General features: G+C 35.9%; 1 protein-coding gene across 1 annotated transcript in view; it reads left to right on the top strand.

Annotated features, from left to right (window-relative positions):
• Positions 1-17,810, top strand: part of LOC129274096 (integrin alpha-V-like) — a 54,920-nt gene extending 37,110 nt beyond the window's left edge. Inside the window, exons 11-28 of the mRNA XM_064108954.1 lie at positions 577-677; positions 1,819-1,909; positions 2,366-2,411; positions 3,182-3,286; positions 5,049-5,104; positions 5,528-5,679; positions 6,164-6,292; positions 6,722-6,786; positions 7,338-7,485; positions 7,963-8,046; positions 8,505-8,584; positions 8,926-9,009; positions 9,536-9,641; positions 10,473-10,643; positions 10,930-11,211; positions 12,240-12,341; positions 13,054-13,185; positions 13,960-17,810. Coding sequence (XP_063965024.1) covers positions 577-677; positions 1,819-1,909; positions 2,366-2,411; positions 3,182-3,286; positions 5,049-5,104; positions 5,528-5,679; positions 6,164-6,292; positions 6,722-6,786; positions 7,338-7,485; positions 7,963-8,046; positions 8,505-8,584; positions 8,926-9,009; positions 9,536-9,641; positions 10,473-10,643; positions 10,930-11,211; positions 12,240-12,341; positions 13,054-13,185; positions 13,960-14,061 — 2,036 coding nt within the window. The 3' untranslated portion in view covers positions 14,062-17,810. The remainder of the gene's footprint in view (positions 1-576; positions 678-1,818; positions 1,910-2,365; positions 2,412-3,181; positions 3,287-5,048; positions 5,105-5,527; positions 5,680-6,163; positions 6,293-6,721; positions 6,787-7,337; positions 7,486-7,962; positions 8,047-8,504; positions 8,585-8,925; positions 9,010-9,535; positions 9,642-10,472; positions 10,644-10,929; positions 11,212-12,239; positions 12,342-13,053; positions 13,186-13,959) is intronic.
• Positions 17,811-18,961: the final 1,151 nt, after the last annotated feature.

Raw genomic sequence — 18,961 nt, 5'->3', positions numbered from 1 at the left:
TGATATACTGAAGGTTCAATAAAAACCTGAGAAAATGACCATTGTTTTTTTTTTCACATACAATTTGTAGGAATGCTGCTCGCATATGACGTGACAAATCAAATTATTAAAATTCTAATATATTTTGTATTTTGTGATGGATTTTCCCCCAAACCTTTGCCAATATTTTAAAATTATTTAAATGCCATTTTTAAAACCTTTTGTCGGGGTTAACTTTCCCCTTTAATGTCTGGTTTGTTGGCAAAGCGGGATTTGTTCAGATTGGGGAAAAAACACAATAATTACATTTCCTTTTTATTCATTAAAAATTCATTAAAATTGTATTTTGTCCATTGTAAGTTTTTTTATCTTTTCATTACAAGCCACGAGTTAATATCATTATATTTGTCATTTGAGAAAGAGATGGCATTTGCGTTGGTATTGCTATCGTTGCATTTGTATATTGAAAAGTTATTGCACTATAACTTATGCATTAGAAAGTTTAAATTTTCTTATATTTGATATACCTTAGTACTTAACTCTGTTTGAATATTGAACAATTCAGCGTTCGCATTTTGTGTGTGTTTCTTCATGCAGATTTAGCAGTGAGCGCCCCTACCGGAGGTCAATCGGGTGAAGGAATAGTCTATATATACCACAGCAAAGGTCGTCTTGGTCTTTCAACTATATTCGCACAAGTAAGTTATGTGAACATGCTACAAATTTTAATAGGGGAGGGCCTATTGCCTCATCACGTAGTGAAAAAATGCAAAATAATTCTGGGCTTCATTTAAAATGTACAAGAGCAAAAGGTTGGTAATGATCCATTCTTTGGACAGAGAATATGTATTGTAATATAACGACATAGAATCATCAAAAATTAAAGGGAACGTTCCGTGTCCAGATTATCAAAATAATAATATAACGCCTACCTCTTTTGGACACTATAAACATGATGAATGGGTATTGATAATCATGAATTCCCCGCCTCAGGACCTTTTGCAAAAAAAAAGGTATGTTTATGCACTGCTCTTGTTTGGTATTATTATAAACATGTTCACGTGTTTATACTATAGAAAGTTTTGTGTATATATTCTCCGATAATTCTGGCGATTTCCGATGGCGTAATTTCCTTCAGCAAGAAATTCATCAACATTGTGCTGCACTCAACCCAGGTGAGGTGAATGGGTACCCGGCAGGATTAATTCCTTGAATGCATGAACGCTGAAAGGCAGCTCGAGCTAAAGCCGGGGTAATAATAATAACAACAACGCGCCTCGGAATAGAATATGTCTATATAGATGGCGCTATATAAATGCCTATTACTATTATTATTATTATTTTTATTTTTTTCATTTTCATTTATTTCCATATTCAAATTCAAATTGTACAATATAAAAAACATGATAAATATACAAAAAAGAATCAATTAAGAATGACAAAAATACAAAAAATACAAATTAACCAAAGAAGCATAACATAATGTAATCTGAATACGGAGGAATTGCCAAAAAGCCAAAGACGCTTATCGAGGGCAATCCCAGAGTAAAAGTAAAAAGATACATTCATATCATGAGAAACAGGAAGTGCGAGACAGACAGGAAGAAATTAGCGAGAGGGGGATTGGAAAGAAAAGGGAGAGAGATAGGGAAAAAAGAATGAGAATAGAGAATTGACATGAATAAAAAAAATTACGAAGAAAGAGAATAAAATATACATGCTAAGTATATTAAGAATCTACACGCAGTATATATGCCTTGTATTTACGTTTGAATGTTAACAAAGTTATTATTATTATTATTATTATTGTTATTATTGTTATTATTATTAACTTTTCAGTCCCTTGAACCGTCTGACTTCGGACTAAGCCTACAATCTTTTGGATCATCGCTATCAGCAGGAATGGACATGGATAATAACAGATATCCAGGTATGTCGATATTTATAAATTTAAAATACCATCCCATCATTTATTTATTTATTTATTTATTTATTGGTTTTATTTATATTATACTGCAGAGTAGGCCTGTTCAGTTATGCAAAACTGCTTTCCAAAGGCGCCCTGTAGTTTAACAAAATAACTCAACATCATAGCAATTCAATGTATGTAACATTAAAGTAAAAACAGAATACATTATATACATATAGAGTGAAATCAACAATCATCCTTTACATGTAATGCTCCAACGTGGTCTATGGCAGGATATTTCAATGCGTTTGTAAGTGTATACTTTCTTTTTTAGCATTGTTACTGGTTTGTAATAATTATCATGTTGCTATGTGTTTCTTTCGAGCTGAATAATTGACATTAAAATGATAATAGGTGTATTGGAATACCTTTATTTTCAGTTCCTTAACACCTTTTTCCCTTTTCATCAAATCATAGATTTGGTTATTGGAGCCTATAAGTCAGCAACGATAGTACTTGTAAGGTAAGCACGATTTTTTTTTCTCTCTCTCACACCTACACACACACACGCTCCTCTGCACCCACACATAGACACAGATTTTTTAATACGGTGACGAAAACTACTCGCTTTTCACAGTTTCATGTGTCATTGCATGGTTTAACTCGTGCATTCGGCATTGTTATGCTGCCATGCTTGGCATATGTGTTAGGCTTGCACCTGAAGGATTATTATTAGTATATTTTTAGCATAAGCTAGAAACTTCTGTCACATCCTTTTCTTCTGACTGCTTGCATTCTCAGTTGCATTAATGTTTGAAATAAAACAACGACAAGGACTGAACATATTAGTGCAGTATGCAATAATAATGATAAATAATAATAATAAATGCAATTTATTCGGCGCAATATCAATCTCATAAGAGATGCTCAAACCGCACAGGTGAAGGGGGGGGGGGCAAACATAACAAATAACGAAAAATATAAAATTTGTAGTAACTTAAAAGTTATTTTTTGGGTGGATTGGCTAAAACAGTGAAATCCATATTCAGATAAAAAGATTGCATATTTCTTTTGACAAAACTACTGCTTTGGCGTTCATTCATAGTAATTTCAATTTTCAATTTACATGTAATTTCAATATCATATTATTGGCAACTTGCATTTTTTGAGAAATGTTAAAAAAGATGTGACGGAAAGGCGGTTCACCAGGTACATGAGAGTCTTGATACTAACAGACAGGAAATTTCAGTCAGGCATAAGCATAAATATATTTTTTTCTCGTATTCCGTCCAGATCTAGACCAATCGTTCACGTGACAGGATCACTAGTCTCGACCCCAGGATCACTTAATCTGAAAGTTAAAAGTCACACCCTGCCCGACGGAACAGCAGTGACAAGGTAAGTACTAGGGTTGTCCCTATGTTGCCGTGAAAGTCTGCCTAAATTAACAGCAAGTCTGATATTGCCTATGGGTGATTATTCTTTCTTTCTAAGTTAGGAAGTAAGTGTGCTAGGCTTGAATCCACATCCGATGACTGGGTGTCGTGGCCTGCGCCTGTAATCCAAGCTACATTGGGGAAGTTACATATTTATGCAAAGGGTCGGGGTTCCAGCCCTGGTCACGTTTTAATACAGATGGATCTTCTAGCATCAAGTTGTATGTCGGTCCCAGATGTAAATAATCATATCTGATTGATACATGTCTGTTAAAACTTCCTCTCTCTCTCACACACAACGGACATTTACGCCATCCCTTCATTGGGTGACGAAATGCAGAATCTGTGTTGCTTATAGTAGCAATGGGTGACGAAATCCGGAATCTGGTTCGCTTATTTTAGTTGCAATGGGTGACGAAGCCCAGAATCTGGGTCGCTTATTTTAGAAGCAATGGGTGACGAAATCCGGAATCTGGTTCGCTTCTTTTAGTTGCAATGGGTGACGAAACCCAGAATCTGGTTCGCTTATTTTAGAAGCAATGGGTGACGAAATCCAAAATCTGGGTCGCTTATTTTAGAAGCAATGGGTGACGAAATCCGGAATCTGGTTTGCTTCTTTTAGTTGCAATGGGTGACGAAGCCCAGAATCTGGTTCGCTTATTTTAGAAGCAATGGGCGACGAAATCCAGAATCTGGGTCGCTTATTTTAGAAGGAATGGGTGACGAAATCCGGAATCTGGTTCGCTTATTTTAGAAGCAATGGGTGACGAAATCCAGAATCTGGATCGCTTATTTTAGAAGCAGTGGGTGACGAAATCCAGAATCCGGTTCGCTTATTTTAGAAGCAATGGGTGACGAAATCCAGAATCTGATTCGCTTCTTTTAGAAGCAATGGGCGACGAAATCCGGAATATGGGTCGCTTCTTTTAGTAGCAATGGGTGACGAAATCCGGAATCTGGTTCGCTTCGTTTAGAATAGGTGAGGAAATTTAGAATCTGCGTCGCTTTTTTTTAGTAGCGATTGGCAAATGGGTGACCAAATCCGGAATCTTTTTTTTTAGTAACAATGGTTGACGAAATCCTGAATCTGTGTCGCTTTTAGTAGAAATGGGTGACAAGTTCAAGAATCTGGTTTCGCTTTTTTAGTAGAAATGGATGACGAAAGCAAGAATCTGTGTTGCTTGTTTAGTAGCATGAGGTATAGTTCCAAATGGGCGACGAAATTATTAAAATTTGCGGATTTATGTTGGTACTGTAGAAATAACAGAATCTTTCCGGATTCTCCTTCTGTCCAGAACGCTGTAGAAATTATTAGAAGTTTTCCGGTCTTTTCAGTACCGAATAGTGGTGAAATTCACAATTCATGTAGCTTTCTGTTCGGTACCAATAATGAACAAATCCCTATGACTTTTTTTCGTGCAAATGCAAGGTTCTAATTATAGAGCCAATGGATGATGGAATTCATAATACGTGTGGCCTGTCTTTTGCTAAAATAGTGATTAAATCGGAAATCAAATCATTTTCCCCTACCCAGCTGAAGTAGAAATGTAAGCGTTTTCTTTATTTTATTTTATTTTTGCAACGATGGCAGACAAAAATCCAAATTTCACGAGCCTTTTTCTTCCCACATACCAGTTGGCATCATAATGTTACAATGTTATAATATATCATGAATCATATGTTGACCTTTTCTCTATTTTTTTAATATCTTTATGCCTTTACAGCTTTGATGTCAAAGTTTGCATTAGATACTCCGGAACGAACGCACCCGCAAACATTGGTAAGCGTAATATTTGTGTTATTTATTTGGTGCTAAATATATTGTACAATATTGATAATCAAAGTTCTATTTTAACACGTACTTAATTGTCTTTTATTAATTTCACTATTCATATTTATCTCTTCGTTTTTAAATCCTGTATTAACAGTTTTCCAAAATTCTTGATGCCATATGCCGTGATCAGAACAAAGAACTTTATAACACACGCAACTGCCAATTTAGGCCGTGCGAATCTATACTAACCCACATTTACATATTTGTGAAACGCCCTCAGTTTTGTATCGTTATTGGTCCAACCTGGTAAGCTGGTAAGGCCACCGAATTCTTTGTAGAATGGTTTCTTTCACTTTTCAAACATAGTGAGGACGCATGTCACCTAAGGGGCGAGGCTTACGTTCCAGTGTTTATTTCTCTCTCTCCTAGACTTCGATTATACAATATCACTTGACTACAATCGGCAGACAACGAGAAGGGCGAACTTTGACCTGGGAGGAAGTGACCCATCAACTTTGAGCCGAACAGTCACATTGACAGCCAACGTAGAATATTGCAATAATTTCACTGCATACGTCAAGGTATGAAGCGATGATTTTACTTGAAGTGATAACTTTGGAGCTTACACTGTATATCTTATCCACCCATACCCTACTCATAGGACGCCTTTTTCCATCTGTTGATGGCATTTATGAGGCGCTGATCGTCCAGTTGCCTATTCAAGGATGCACGATCTATATACTATGTAGGAGTATTTACTACGAAAGAATGGGTGTAAACGTAAAATGAAAAAAGGGGAAACAATTGAGAACAGATGCGTTATATGATTCTATGCGTTTTTAAGAATTTATAAAATGTCAGCATCGTTATTTGTAACTCTTTATCTTTGTAACATGTGCATTGTCTTGATTTTATGTGGTATATAAAACCGTAGGAATCGTAGTAATTCCTTCGAGTCAAAAGTATGCACAGTAACCGAGACAACAAAAATTGAGAAAAATAAAAACGGAACTGATTTTGTTGTTTATTAATTTGCTTTTGTTTTGTCCATTACTTTTCTTACAGCCTTCGATTGTGGATAAACTGTCCCCTATCCCGGCATCTGTTGTATTCGGGCTTACTGAAACTACACCCTCTCCTGGTGAAATCCTGCCAATTCGCGACTTAGCGAGTGATGATTCGAATGCGATTTCAGTAAGTTGATCAAATTGTTCTGTCCTTTAAATTCTATACTTACTGCTCTTCAAAAGCCTGGATCATAATAATGCATCATTGTAGAGAGCTTTAAAACTTCTGGAGCCTATTTTATAAAGAGTTACGATCATGGTAGCCCTACCATTATGGTAACTTCTAATGGGGTTCAGTAGGCGATGACTTTCATAATCGTGGTAGCTCCATGCAATAATGACAAAGCTTTAACAAAATAATGTTTTATTTATGAAAATGCCCCCTGAAGTAAGTTCAAAGATCTATACAAGCAAATATAATAATTATTTCTAAAAGCCCACCCAAAACGTAAGTTATGTTGGATAACTTTCTGCCCAAATTAGCAAAAATTCCATAGAGAAATGATAAAGTGGCAATTCACTGTACGATGCCATTTCTTTTTCTGTTCCCATACAGGTACCTATTGAACGAGATTGCATGAACCAAACATGTGTACCAGATTTAAGTGTTCGTGCAACTACGTAAGTATATCAACAATTAACTTCAGTTGCTATGAAATAAAAAGAAAATCGTTTATTTCTTTAAAATAGTACCATCAAAATTGATATTTGTTTGTGATAGCAATATAGCAAGAAAATGAGAAAAACAAATAATATGCATTTTAGAAATAAGAGCCGCCAACCTACGAATTTCATCAACGAAAAAAAAGGATAATTGATGTAAAAAGATGTACCATATACATATCGAGGTTCTATTTAAAATATGTTTGAATTGAGACTAAAACATGTTCAGGCAACGAAGAAATTCATGAAAATTTGAATTATACTTAATATCCCTATGTCGCCCCCTCCCCCAAGTCTTTGCCATTACATCTATGGACTAAACTACGAAAGCAATCGGCATAAAAACAAATGAATAAAGTTAGAATTTCAATTGACATGATTCGGTAGAAATTGCATTTAATGAATAGAATGTAAGTCCCACATCCTTTCTCTCATTTCATTAAACATGTGGTGTGTTTGTTTCAATAATGTAAATTGTATCATTATGTCCATCACGTTTACACTTAAAGCGGAACAGAACGTTTGATCGTCGGAGCGAGTGAATCTATTGCGATTGACGTCACAATAGCGAACAATGGAGAAGATGCCTATCTCTCGACACTCACCGTAGAGGTACCACCTGAACTACAATATACTGGTTTCACTCGTGTACAAACGGTACGTTTTTAATTTCAAAGTATGTCGTTTCTACCATTTCAATTACGCATAGACTAAATTTATATATCAAGAAATAACCCATTTAGTTGTAAGTTAAATCCTCATTCGCCTTACAAAAATAATAATGAATGAAGGAATTCCGTTATAGAATAAGAATTATATGTATATGTATATATATTTGCGTTTTTTCTGTGTATTTATGTCGATCCCGTTCCTAGACAGTTTTCGTTACTTTTATTTCGAACGTGACATTTTACAAGCGAAAGAAAATTGTATTTTGAGAATAATGGTTGACGATGACATAGCATACGATCTGACAAACCCTTAAAATGCTGTTATCAAAATTCCATCGGGAGGGAGGTGGCAAGGGGAGAATGCTATACTCTAGCTGTATGTGTCATTGCTGTTTATAATATTTGCCTATAAAAGAGATGACATACTACTCAACGTTTTTTTTTTCTTCATTTTTTATTGTAGGACAACATCTTGACCTGTAGTAACAATGTCCAATCATCTGAGATAAGCTGTGATATTGGCAATCCATTCTCTGCAGGAGTAACGGTATGAAGCTCCCAATTTTGAAACTATATAGGGACTTAGCACACCCACGACATCATTGTGTTTTATTTGCAACCATGCTGCATTCGATTTATGTTTCAGTGATTTATGTCCCAGTTATCAGAATTCTGAAAGGTATCGAAATATTTAACACAAAGATCAACCAAACAATCAACGAATCACAGGAAATGAATCAGGCTCGTTGAATGAATAAATGATTTCATGTATCAAACATTTTAGCCGATGATTCCTAAGAAAATGAATGAATAAGCAATAATTCTCCAACCAATTAAATCATATGAAATGTTTTAACAGGTTAATGGATAAAAAGCCATTTACAAGCGTTAACAACCTCTGTTTATTGGATTTATTTGTCTAAAATTTGAAATAGATAAAAGGTAAACCTTGATTTAGCAAACCGATGAACTTGTCAATAATTTCCATTGTTTGTTTATCTCCAGGTCATTCTGCAGTTGCAATTTAGCAGTGAGAATCTACCCGGAAACGGAGATAACATAGACTTTACATTCAGAGTTAGCAGGTAAGGAATTGAAATCGAATATGAATTTTGACATTATTCTCGCTTATCATTGTTCTAATTCGTTGTTTGGTTGTTTTAGATGTAGAACCGTACTCGAATCATAAAGAATTTAAAGTGAGGGCCGATGACCCCATCTCTCTCCTCTATCTCTCTTGCTCTCGCCTCATCATTCTTCTCTATAATCAAGACCCTGCCTCTTCCATACTGTCTGCTTCCATTCTAATTTGCAACTGAATATCGTCAATGAAATATATAACCTTTACAGCTTTCTTTCTGATTGTCATTGATATCATCATTAGCAATGTTTTTATTTCATTGTCTTTATATTTTTACCTCAACAGCGTAGAGTCTGAACAAATGACATCTGATAATGAATTCAACATATCTGTGCCATTGGAAATCAAAGCAGAACTATCATTCCATGGGTACGTAACAGCCCATCTTCTGACGGGAAGAGATTCCTTTAATCACATAACCCTAATGAATAGAATAATCCCGAGTCAGTACAAGAACGTTTCTGATTATAGGAGTTCATTCGATAAGTTGCCTTTGCTTGTAACTCTCTAAGCGACAAGCAGATCACGTACAATATGTTTCATCGCTAAAGTATAATTTTCCTTTCAGTACTTATTTCCAAAACCTCAAGAATCATAGATAGTCCTTGTCAGCGACTTAAACATTAAAACATGTTTAGCGGATCCAGCTTGAATGTGTATTTTCATTTGATTGTCAATTTCAGCTTATTCGTCAGGGGGGGGGGGGGGGTCGCATGAGTAAATAAAATACATGGATCGTAAAGTATGATTAATTTCCTCAGAAAAGTAAGAAGATTGAAATCAAGGACGATCCACATCATATAAATGGCATCCCCGCCGGAGCGTTGCCCACCCTACCCCCTCCCGATCCCGTGGGCTATAATCACTTCCTTCTCTAATGGTTTATCATCTATAGGAACGTAATACCCGAGACAATAATATACGATGAAGAAGAATACCTATTGACCAGACCAATCAAACTGCAGAAGCATGTTGGACCCGAAATCACCCATGTATTTTCGGTAAGATGATTCTAATAGGCCTATTCCTTCATGATTTGATAATAGAGAGTTTTAGCACTCGCGACTGAGACGGATTCTACAACGTTGAAAATCTATTGAAAATGTCCGTCAGAGCACAATGAATAGCTGAGAAGTCTTTGTCGAAATTGGTGTTTTGATTCACCCATTTTCGACCAAGACTGCCTTGTCATGAAGGGCTTTTGACAATAGATTTTTCTAGAATCTGTCCCCGTCGCCACTGCGAAAACTCCCTTATGTCCCAATGAGAGGGGAAGATTTCAAAGTAACAGTAACTGTTCAAAACGTCCATGTATCTGCTAATTGATGTACATTTATCATCATATAGCTTTGTGGCATATCGAGCCGAATTGATATGAAAACAAAATTGTACACTCTTTCGACATTTAATCTTGTTTTTCATTCAGTTCGTGACCAGACGCAAACAATATCTGGTCGATACACGTCCAGAAAACCAATCTGTTCCCAAATATTTCATTTACTTCAATAATGGGATATTTCAGCTATCTAACAGATTGCTCTGGTTCCAAAATCTACATCAACAGGTAACTGAGATAAGAATTTGTTGCAGATTTTCGCGAGTCATACCAACTCTCAAAAATCCAAGAATGCGTAAAGACTTGTAAATACTACTCTTAAACTCGTATGCCGACATTTATCTTTTCTTTTTGTCAACTACTCTCTTGGCAATGAAAAGTTCTGTGAAAAGTGACATTTTAAGAACATTGTCAGAATGTAGCTTTTATGAAAAGGAGACGGACAAGATGCAATATTTTCACATGTGATTCGTGTGTTATCGTTTTCTTTAACCAGCTCTACAACAATGGTCCTAGTTCCGTAGCTCAGACAGAGATCACCATCCTTTGGCCAATGTGGTACAACAGTCGCCAGAATAAGAACTATCTTCTTTATCTCCTGAGTGCCACCATGGATACAGGAGACGAATGTACGATAGATGGGACATTGAACCCCGAGGAACTCGCGGTGAGTATTCTGTTTCGTGAATTAATTCTAGAAGGTGCCGATTTTTTTAAAGTAGTAGTTGTAGTAGAAGCAGCAGCAGCATTAGTAGTAGTAGTAGTAGTAGTAGTAGTAGTAGTAGTAGTAGTAGTAGTAGTAGTAGTAGTAGAAGTAGTAGCAGTATTAGTAGTAGTACAATCATTATCATTGTTATTGTAATTGTGCCTATTATTGCTTTTATGTTTGTTATTAGGATGATTATAATATATATGTAACTGCGATTATCACATGTTTATGTATTTCCGTAAAGTCTGACGACAATAGTACTCTCACCCCTGACGTCGTCAGCAGCAGACGGAGACGACGACGAGCAACCGGGACTGAACCTCCTCCGGTCGGAACCACGGACATTCCGATGTCGACCACCGAGTCACCGTTGAAGGTACAGGACATCGAATGCAGTGGATCACAAACTCGATTCTGCTATGCCATCACGTGTGCCGTCGATTCGCTGGGCGCAGGCAGCAACGCGGCAAGGAACAACATCGTAGTGACATTACGGTCGCGGGTGTGGACCAATACCTTAACAATGGTAAGGACTATGTGCAAATCATTCATGCGCTTGGTGGGGGAGCATATGATGTTGAGATCTCCTTCCTGCGGTTGACATGAATCATGCACATTGCAATATTCGATAAAGACATCAATATTTATCGGAAAATTACTTCTAGAAAGTTATGTGGGACATGATCAAGTTAACAAAATATATAGTACGCCACTTACAGTTACACTCAGAGTGGCCGAGGATATTAAGGTCAAATGTGACACAAAAAAAGATCAGCTTCGACCTCCAAATGGTTTAATCGATCGGTATTACTGGTCATTATTTTATTAGGAACGGGGTGTGGTATTGGTGGTCCCGGTTCCAAACTCACATAAATGTTTCATAACCTATTGATTGATATGAGATATGATGGATATACGATTTGCTTCGATGGTTACCTGTAGGTGATGAAGAGAAGAGGACCGGGCTGACTGCCATGTGGTACACCACAATTAATCGGAATAGCAGAATAATTGCCTTGCCAACCAATATAATATGAGTCATTCCTGTGAAATGATCTAGTTCCTGATCCACTAGTTCTTGCATATTATTTTTTTGTGAAATACTAAACGGTTAGATGGACTGGAGTTCGTATGTTGCTCTTACAATGCAACCAATTTAATTGACTATTTATTTTATAAAGCAAGATTACATATTTTTCGAAACCGTTTGACAAGATGTAATCGATCAGACTACGAAAGCAGGAGTGACATTAATGTTGCAAATATTGCACAATTAATTCCATTATGAAAAATGCTAGTTATTGCAACGTTTTATTAGAGGCAGTGAAGGCGAAGTGGTGGTAAAATAAAAAAAATATCATGCATATCATAGGAGATGAGTAGGGAGGTTCCTGCTTGTGAAATCCAGAGTTTGTATACTGTAACCCCGAATGATTATGATCTCTCGTTATAACTGCATGGATGTAAATGAGTCATTTAAGTGCTGATTTCATTATTAAACAAGAAAAGCTGTATCACTAGTGGTTGTCGTTTTGTTTGCCATTTCTTCCCTAGAATTCTCTGGAGTTAACGGTTTTTGTCGAAGCTAGTGCCAGAGTGTTGTCTGTGCCGTACGAAACGCAGTTTACTGATTCTATAGAAATATCATCGAATAAGGTGAGGGCATTTGATATATTCTTAGTCAATAAGGATTAATTAACATTTTTGTATAATCCTAATTAATAGGATTTTGTGTGAAACTAATGTATGTTCAGACGTAACAAACAAAACTTGTTTCTTCCGACGTCCCAGTTGTGCTCTTTATTGGTATATATATGGAAAACTACCAGGTGGCGACCGTAAAATACCAATTTACAAATCGCTGGACCGTCATCATGAACAACCTTGCGAAAATATAATTTTTCCTCTAACCATGCTTACAGACATAATTATAGATAAGCAGAGACGAAAATTTAATTTCGTCGCAACAACTTATTGCATTGCTAAATATTTTACTGCATTGTCTAAAGTTTCTTAAAATTAATAGCAAGATAATTATATTTATCATAGTGTCGAGAATACTATCAAGAGTACCAAGTCTATTTCATTTGGAATAATTCTGCCCCATTTCATAACTAATAGTAAAAAAAAACACGTGGGAGTGGTCGTTAAGGATGCCTATCTAATTTTTCTGTGCCAAACGAGAGGGCAGCAAGAGAGGCAAATATTCTACGGCTGTCAAAAGACGTTTCAGAAAACTTGTCGTCACGACTTTAAAAGGGGATATAAGGAACACATTGGCACATGCTTATGTTTATGGCATATGCATATGCATCTAATTCCTGCCAGATCCTTATTTCCCTTCTTTTTTCATGTTCTCATCATTCAGGTTTCAACGAAAATTGTACCTCAATTTATTATACCAGAGATTGAGCCTCAGAAAGTCCCACTCTGGGTATATCTCGCCTCAATATTAGGGGGTTGTTTCATCCTGGTCATGCTCATATTAATCTTATGGAAGGTAAGCAGTCTGCGGTAGTCATTTTTTCGAGAAAGGGTTTGAGTGTTTGTGTGGGTCCTGTATTGTGTGTTTGTTTTTATGAAGAATCATTGGCAGGGATGGTCAGCAAAGAAGAGAATGGATTTGAGGTAGGGGTATCTGATAGAAGGAAGGAGCAGTGAGAAAGGAAGAAAGAAGTATGAGGATGTTTGAAGAGGAAGGAAGAAATAAAAAGAAAAGGGCAAAGAGGAAAACGAAGATGAGGAAGGAAGACAAGACGAAGAAGAATAAAAAACGATAAGAAACAGGTGGATGAACAAGAGGAGGATGAAGAAGTGGACTAAAAAATGTTTGTGTTGACTGAGCAGTAAAAAGGAAGGTACAGAATTCAGAACATTGATTAGATGCAGGAATGGAAAGAAAAAAAAACACGATGAAACTCAGATATGGAGATGACAATGACGATGACGATGGGATTTGTTTATGGCCACATTGGTATTTACAATGATGGTGATGATCATGATGGTAATGCGGTGATGATGTGGTGACGATGATGACAATGTTGATGACGATGATGATAACGACGTTGGTGATGATGATGATGTTGACGATAATGACAATGATAACAATTGTGATATTGATACATTTACGGTTATATGGTCAGTGCAGGTAGAGATGCAATATTTGGAAATAAAAAATATGATATGAAAATAAGTGGATAAATGTTTAGAAAGACGATTTATTAGAAAGTAAAAATGTTTTCAATAACAGTATCGTCTTTATTTCGTTTGCCAGGTTGGATTCTTCAAAAGAAGAAAGAAGCTTACATCAGACCAACGAAAGATGCTCGAAAGTCGAAATGGAGTCGACAATGACGGAGTGGACAATACTGAGTGACCAAAGTACTTCTATGCAAAAACAAAATTGAATCAATAATATTGAACGTCTTCCGAACATTTCCATTGGATTCTTCCATCCGTTTAGAATAGGGTTTAGGATGCACCCATGAAAGAAACATTCTCTCGATTAGTCCTGTAAACTGCATGACAGAGGTTGTAAGCTGGCAAGACTAAGCGTCTTTCCTCGAGGCCCGATCGATTTGGAAGAAAGTATGGTCAATCCGTAACTCTACAAGATAGTCCCGTGCGCTCTTCTGGGCTGTACTAAAAACCTTTTAGTACAAAATGGTGCACATTTCTATGTACTACTTGTATACGCACGATAGAAGAGGCCGGGGATGTAGGTTCGACTTACGACGAGTGCAACTGGAGAGCGTTTTATCAGCATTTGTGGTCCGAGTCGTCTGACGCGTTGTCAGACCCAAATCTTTATTTTGATCGGTTGAGAAGCACAGTTATTCGACTGTAACAGATGAAAAGAAACATCCGACAAGCCCTTTCATAAAACACCCCTTGGTTCTATACCCCCTCTTTAGCCATGTTAGCCATTGAGCCAAAGACCCGTCATTTCTGCTTCGGGTTGATGGCGACTCTGTCTTCCGGGTCGATGTGCTTAGAGAAGCATAACTTTTCAGTTTACGTTCTTATTTTTAAAAAGTATCTCACATCGAGAGAATATACGTTCGCTGGATATTAACTATTGAACGGTATCGTCAGAATCTAATGAATTATTTCGAGTTGACTTTTAGCACTTGTTCGTAGGATAAATCCACAGTGAAAGATTACGACAACGAAATTCAAACATTCCGAAGGATGAAAAGTTAGACCAAAGTGACTGAAATGTACTATGTATCACATGGGATTATCGAAGATAGAAAGAGAACATCCGACCCGCAGTTCATGCAGTTTGAAGAAATTAGTTTAGATTTAAGAAAAAGAAACTTGAAAGGTCATGAGCCAAAAGGTGTTAGAGGCCAAACGTCCACGATCAAGAACATCCAAGACCAGAGAATTTTAAGGGCCGTATGATCAACCATCGAAAAATAACTCCATGTATGATCAAGACCTGACACTACATCAGACATGGAAGATGTTGACTCATTGTTGAGCCTTTATTAATGCATTTGGCGAATGAGTGGAAGGTTCCGACTAAGGGAACTTTGACCTGTTTGTCATGTTTGTTGTAATAAGTATAAAAACATTGATATAGGAGCTTTAATATTTATTCGTGCAATCATCGGTGAGTGAGCGTGGCGCGTGTGGATTGCCGTTTTTTAATTCTGTCGTGCATGTAATATACTTACCTTAATTATAGTAACTGCATTTCATAATAATACCAATATCACTTTAGCTGACTACGTTAATGCATATCATTCCTTTCTATCATCGTGTCATGGTACACAATATTCCTGAAATACATTGGTATTTACGACTTGTGAAATGTCATGATTTTTTTTGGGGTATTACTATTACATGGATGTGTACTTGCCAACGATTTTTTATGTCACATTTTTTAATGTTCATTTTTTTAGATTGTTCAGTGTGTTTCTCTTTCGAATAAAAAAAAATAGAAGATATTACTGCATTATGCCATTATCACATGCATGCCGCAAAATTCCAACGCTTCACTAATTGGTTTTTATTAATTAAATTTAATAAAACAAACAATATTTGTTTTAAAGGATATTGTCGAGATTGGTAAATACGTTGGACCAATTATGATGTAAATTTCTTAAATTAGCAACATTCTTAGTCAGCTAGGGGATTTCGACGTACTGGTTAACTCCACTATTGGTTTTATGCAAACATTAATGTTATAGTAGCAAGTCATGTTTCATTGATGCCTTTCGTTTGTGAGTACCACACAAATGACATTTGTTAGGTCCAGTTTTATCTCGGTATTTCAATACCTGGTATTTAGAAATCAGTCATATATCAAATTTATTCATTCTGCAAATGGATAAAGCTTAGATTGTAAGAGCAATCTGTGATAAAAAGTAACATACAGAATTTACATTGCACACTGATTCGCACTGAGGAGAAAATGCGTAAAAGACAAAAAGTTATGCAAAAATGGGGAGAGCGCCATCTTATGTCAATGGCTTAGGGTTAAACGCCTTCTATAGGTTTCACACCTGTAAACATTTCCCATATACACTCGTGTTAATATAGCAGTAAACACAAATTCTTATAAATTATAGATTAAATTAGGGGGACTAGTATTTACTATCACAAGACAGGAAATATATTTGATATTTCATATCTTACCCTCAAAGGTATGTCGAACTACTAATTTTTTTTCTTCCAAATAATCAGGAAATTGTTTTGAACCATCTAGTGACGAGATTTCATTCATCACCTGAAACAAATAGCCCTTATTCTTCCGCAAATCAAATAGTTCCACAAGTGTAGTGATATTCCTTCCCCGGTTTGGCAAGGGGGTTCAGTGATTGCCATTCCTAGAATCAGTGTTAGATGGTAAATCATTTGCATATATATATATATCCATTTGTCTTTTAATTGTAATAAGATGTACGAAACCAAAAAGAAACGGTATTGTGAGATTACAGTGGAAGTAGTGCAATATCATTACAGAATTATCTGTTAGTGCCTTAAAGGAATAGGATGGAAAATTCTGTAAAAGGTGAAAATAGATAATAACACTCCTGAATTTGCAACACTTTGGCAAAGCGATGTTGAACTATACCTGTTCATTTGGATAGACCCACTTTCCACTTGGAATCACACAGTTGATTCATATATCATGTCTACTTGATTCTTTGCAGTACTTTTCTATTAAAGCAATAACGTGCTCGGCTAGAGACTTGCTTTTGTGTGTCCTTTTTAATGTTTGAACAAATTTTATGTTATGAACTGCATGTTGCCTCGTGGCCTAAAAATGGGCGAAAATGGCGCAAGCTTTGGTGAAGAAGGGACAGTTAGCCGGTTCCACTGATCTAATGTTACAGTCCTATATATTACAGGTATTTTAAGTTCTATTTACAATTATAGTTTCAGTATTTCTATATAGGCCTATACACTCTGCATGGAATCTGATGAGAATACCAGTGCAAATTTCCGGTGTTTAACACCAACCTATCATAACCATGCCAGCGTTAGTGTTTTCACAAGACCAATAAATATAAGCACAACATTAGTTTTATTTTAAAGTGGTGCTTTTTTCAACAATTATCCACGTTAATAAAGTATTGTACCAACACCTTTAAGAGCTTGTATGTAGTGACTGCACTTCAGGTGCTGATTTCAGTACTTCGGGTGTTCAGTGTATAGCACATAACGTCCGTGCTAGCTGTTTGTAGCACTTTCAGTGTAGCAATTCACCACCCTAAGTACAATCACTACATGTATACGAACTCTTAAGAGAAGTGCTAATGTAGCACTTCATTTTTACACTATATCCCAGACTGGTGTCAAATTAAGAGCGCGGTTTTGCAGTGAATTTAAAGTAGTCGGTCTACCTTTCCATTTAATTGATAATAAGGCGATGTATCATTGTGACGAATCATTCGAAATAGTTTTATGATGTCCTAGTTATACTTATTTGTACTAAATTTCATCATGATTTTAACAGTTTGATCTAGTCCTTATCATATTTCAAAAAGTTGTACATATTCATGGTGTATAAATGTGAAATGTAATTAGACCAAAACCATGTGTATATACAGTAAATTAGTAAGACTATTAAATTATAAATTCATATAATTGTGAAGTTGATTCCAAAGTTAATTACTTGTGTTGCGAATGGAAAATAGTCAGCATTTGCTATTCAAATACTTAATACGAAAACATTTCGTCGTAGAGAGTTGGGACCCTGAGTTTCCTAATGAATGCTTATTCTGATCATTTATCATTGTTGGAATATGCCTTTGATCATAATTATCAAAATCGGATGTATGAGTTTAAAAAAAGTAAAAGAAAGAGAAAGAGGGGGTATGAGTGATTTTTGTAAGATATTGTGTTATCGTAATATTATTATATTGGCACTAACCGAAACAACAATTGACCAGGAAGTTCAGGAACCCCTTTTTTAATATTCTTGAGCAAAGTTGCTCCGTGGTGGAGTGCTGAAAATGGATTTTTAAACAGAATGTTCGAATTGGCCGGATGAAATCCGATATTTTCTTTTAAAGGGGTACTCCCGGCTGAAAATGATATAATTTGAGCAAAATCAGACAAACAAACTTTGATCAAAATCGGACAAGGTATAACAAAGTTATGGCATTAAAAAGATTTGCATTTTTCCGATAAAAACAGTTCTAGTCTTGTCTTCGTGAATATTCAGTGAGAAAACTGATGTCATATCCCCACTTGTTCTTGTATTTCATTATATCAAATTATGTTTATTCAAGTCTTTCCTTCAATATCAATAAATGGATTGAAAACTGATTAAGTGCGTTAGATATCTATTGCTGCAACTTATTTCTTACAATGGGGACATATCCTTCACACAATTTATGAACAAATGAAACAATTATGTTTTCATATAATAACATAAGAAAGAGGAAAGAGACAATGTGACATCATCAGCGCACCTAATGAATATTCATGACGATGTGCATATAACTGTTTCAAAATGTATTGCTAAACTTAAAAATGCAATAACTTCGCTATTTGATACAAGATTTGGGTGATATTTTCAGTATTTTCCTCTGTGAAGTTTACTCTATTTACTAAGATATATATCCGGAGCACTCCTCTTCAACAAGCATCTAAATTAATAATTCAATATTTTATTAAAAGTCAGGGCTTCTGTAAATACACCCCAATGACGTTGAAAAACTGTAAAATTTGGATTCCCCTATGAAGCACAAGAAACTGTAGTGTGTAAAGTCATCCATAACCTAATTGCTTTATGAAACGACCCCTGGTCATATCGG

Source organism: Lytechinus pictus, chromosome 13 (assembly GCF_037042905.1).
Source record: "Lytechinus pictus isolate F3 Inbred chromosome 13, Lp3.0, whole genome shotgun sequence".
Lineage (NCBI taxonomy): Eukaryota > Metazoa > Echinodermata > Echinoidea > Temnopleuroida > Toxopneustidae > Lytechinus > Lytechinus pictus.
Note: the sequence above shows the minus strand (reverse complement) of the source record. Positions and strands in the feature narration are given on the sequence as shown.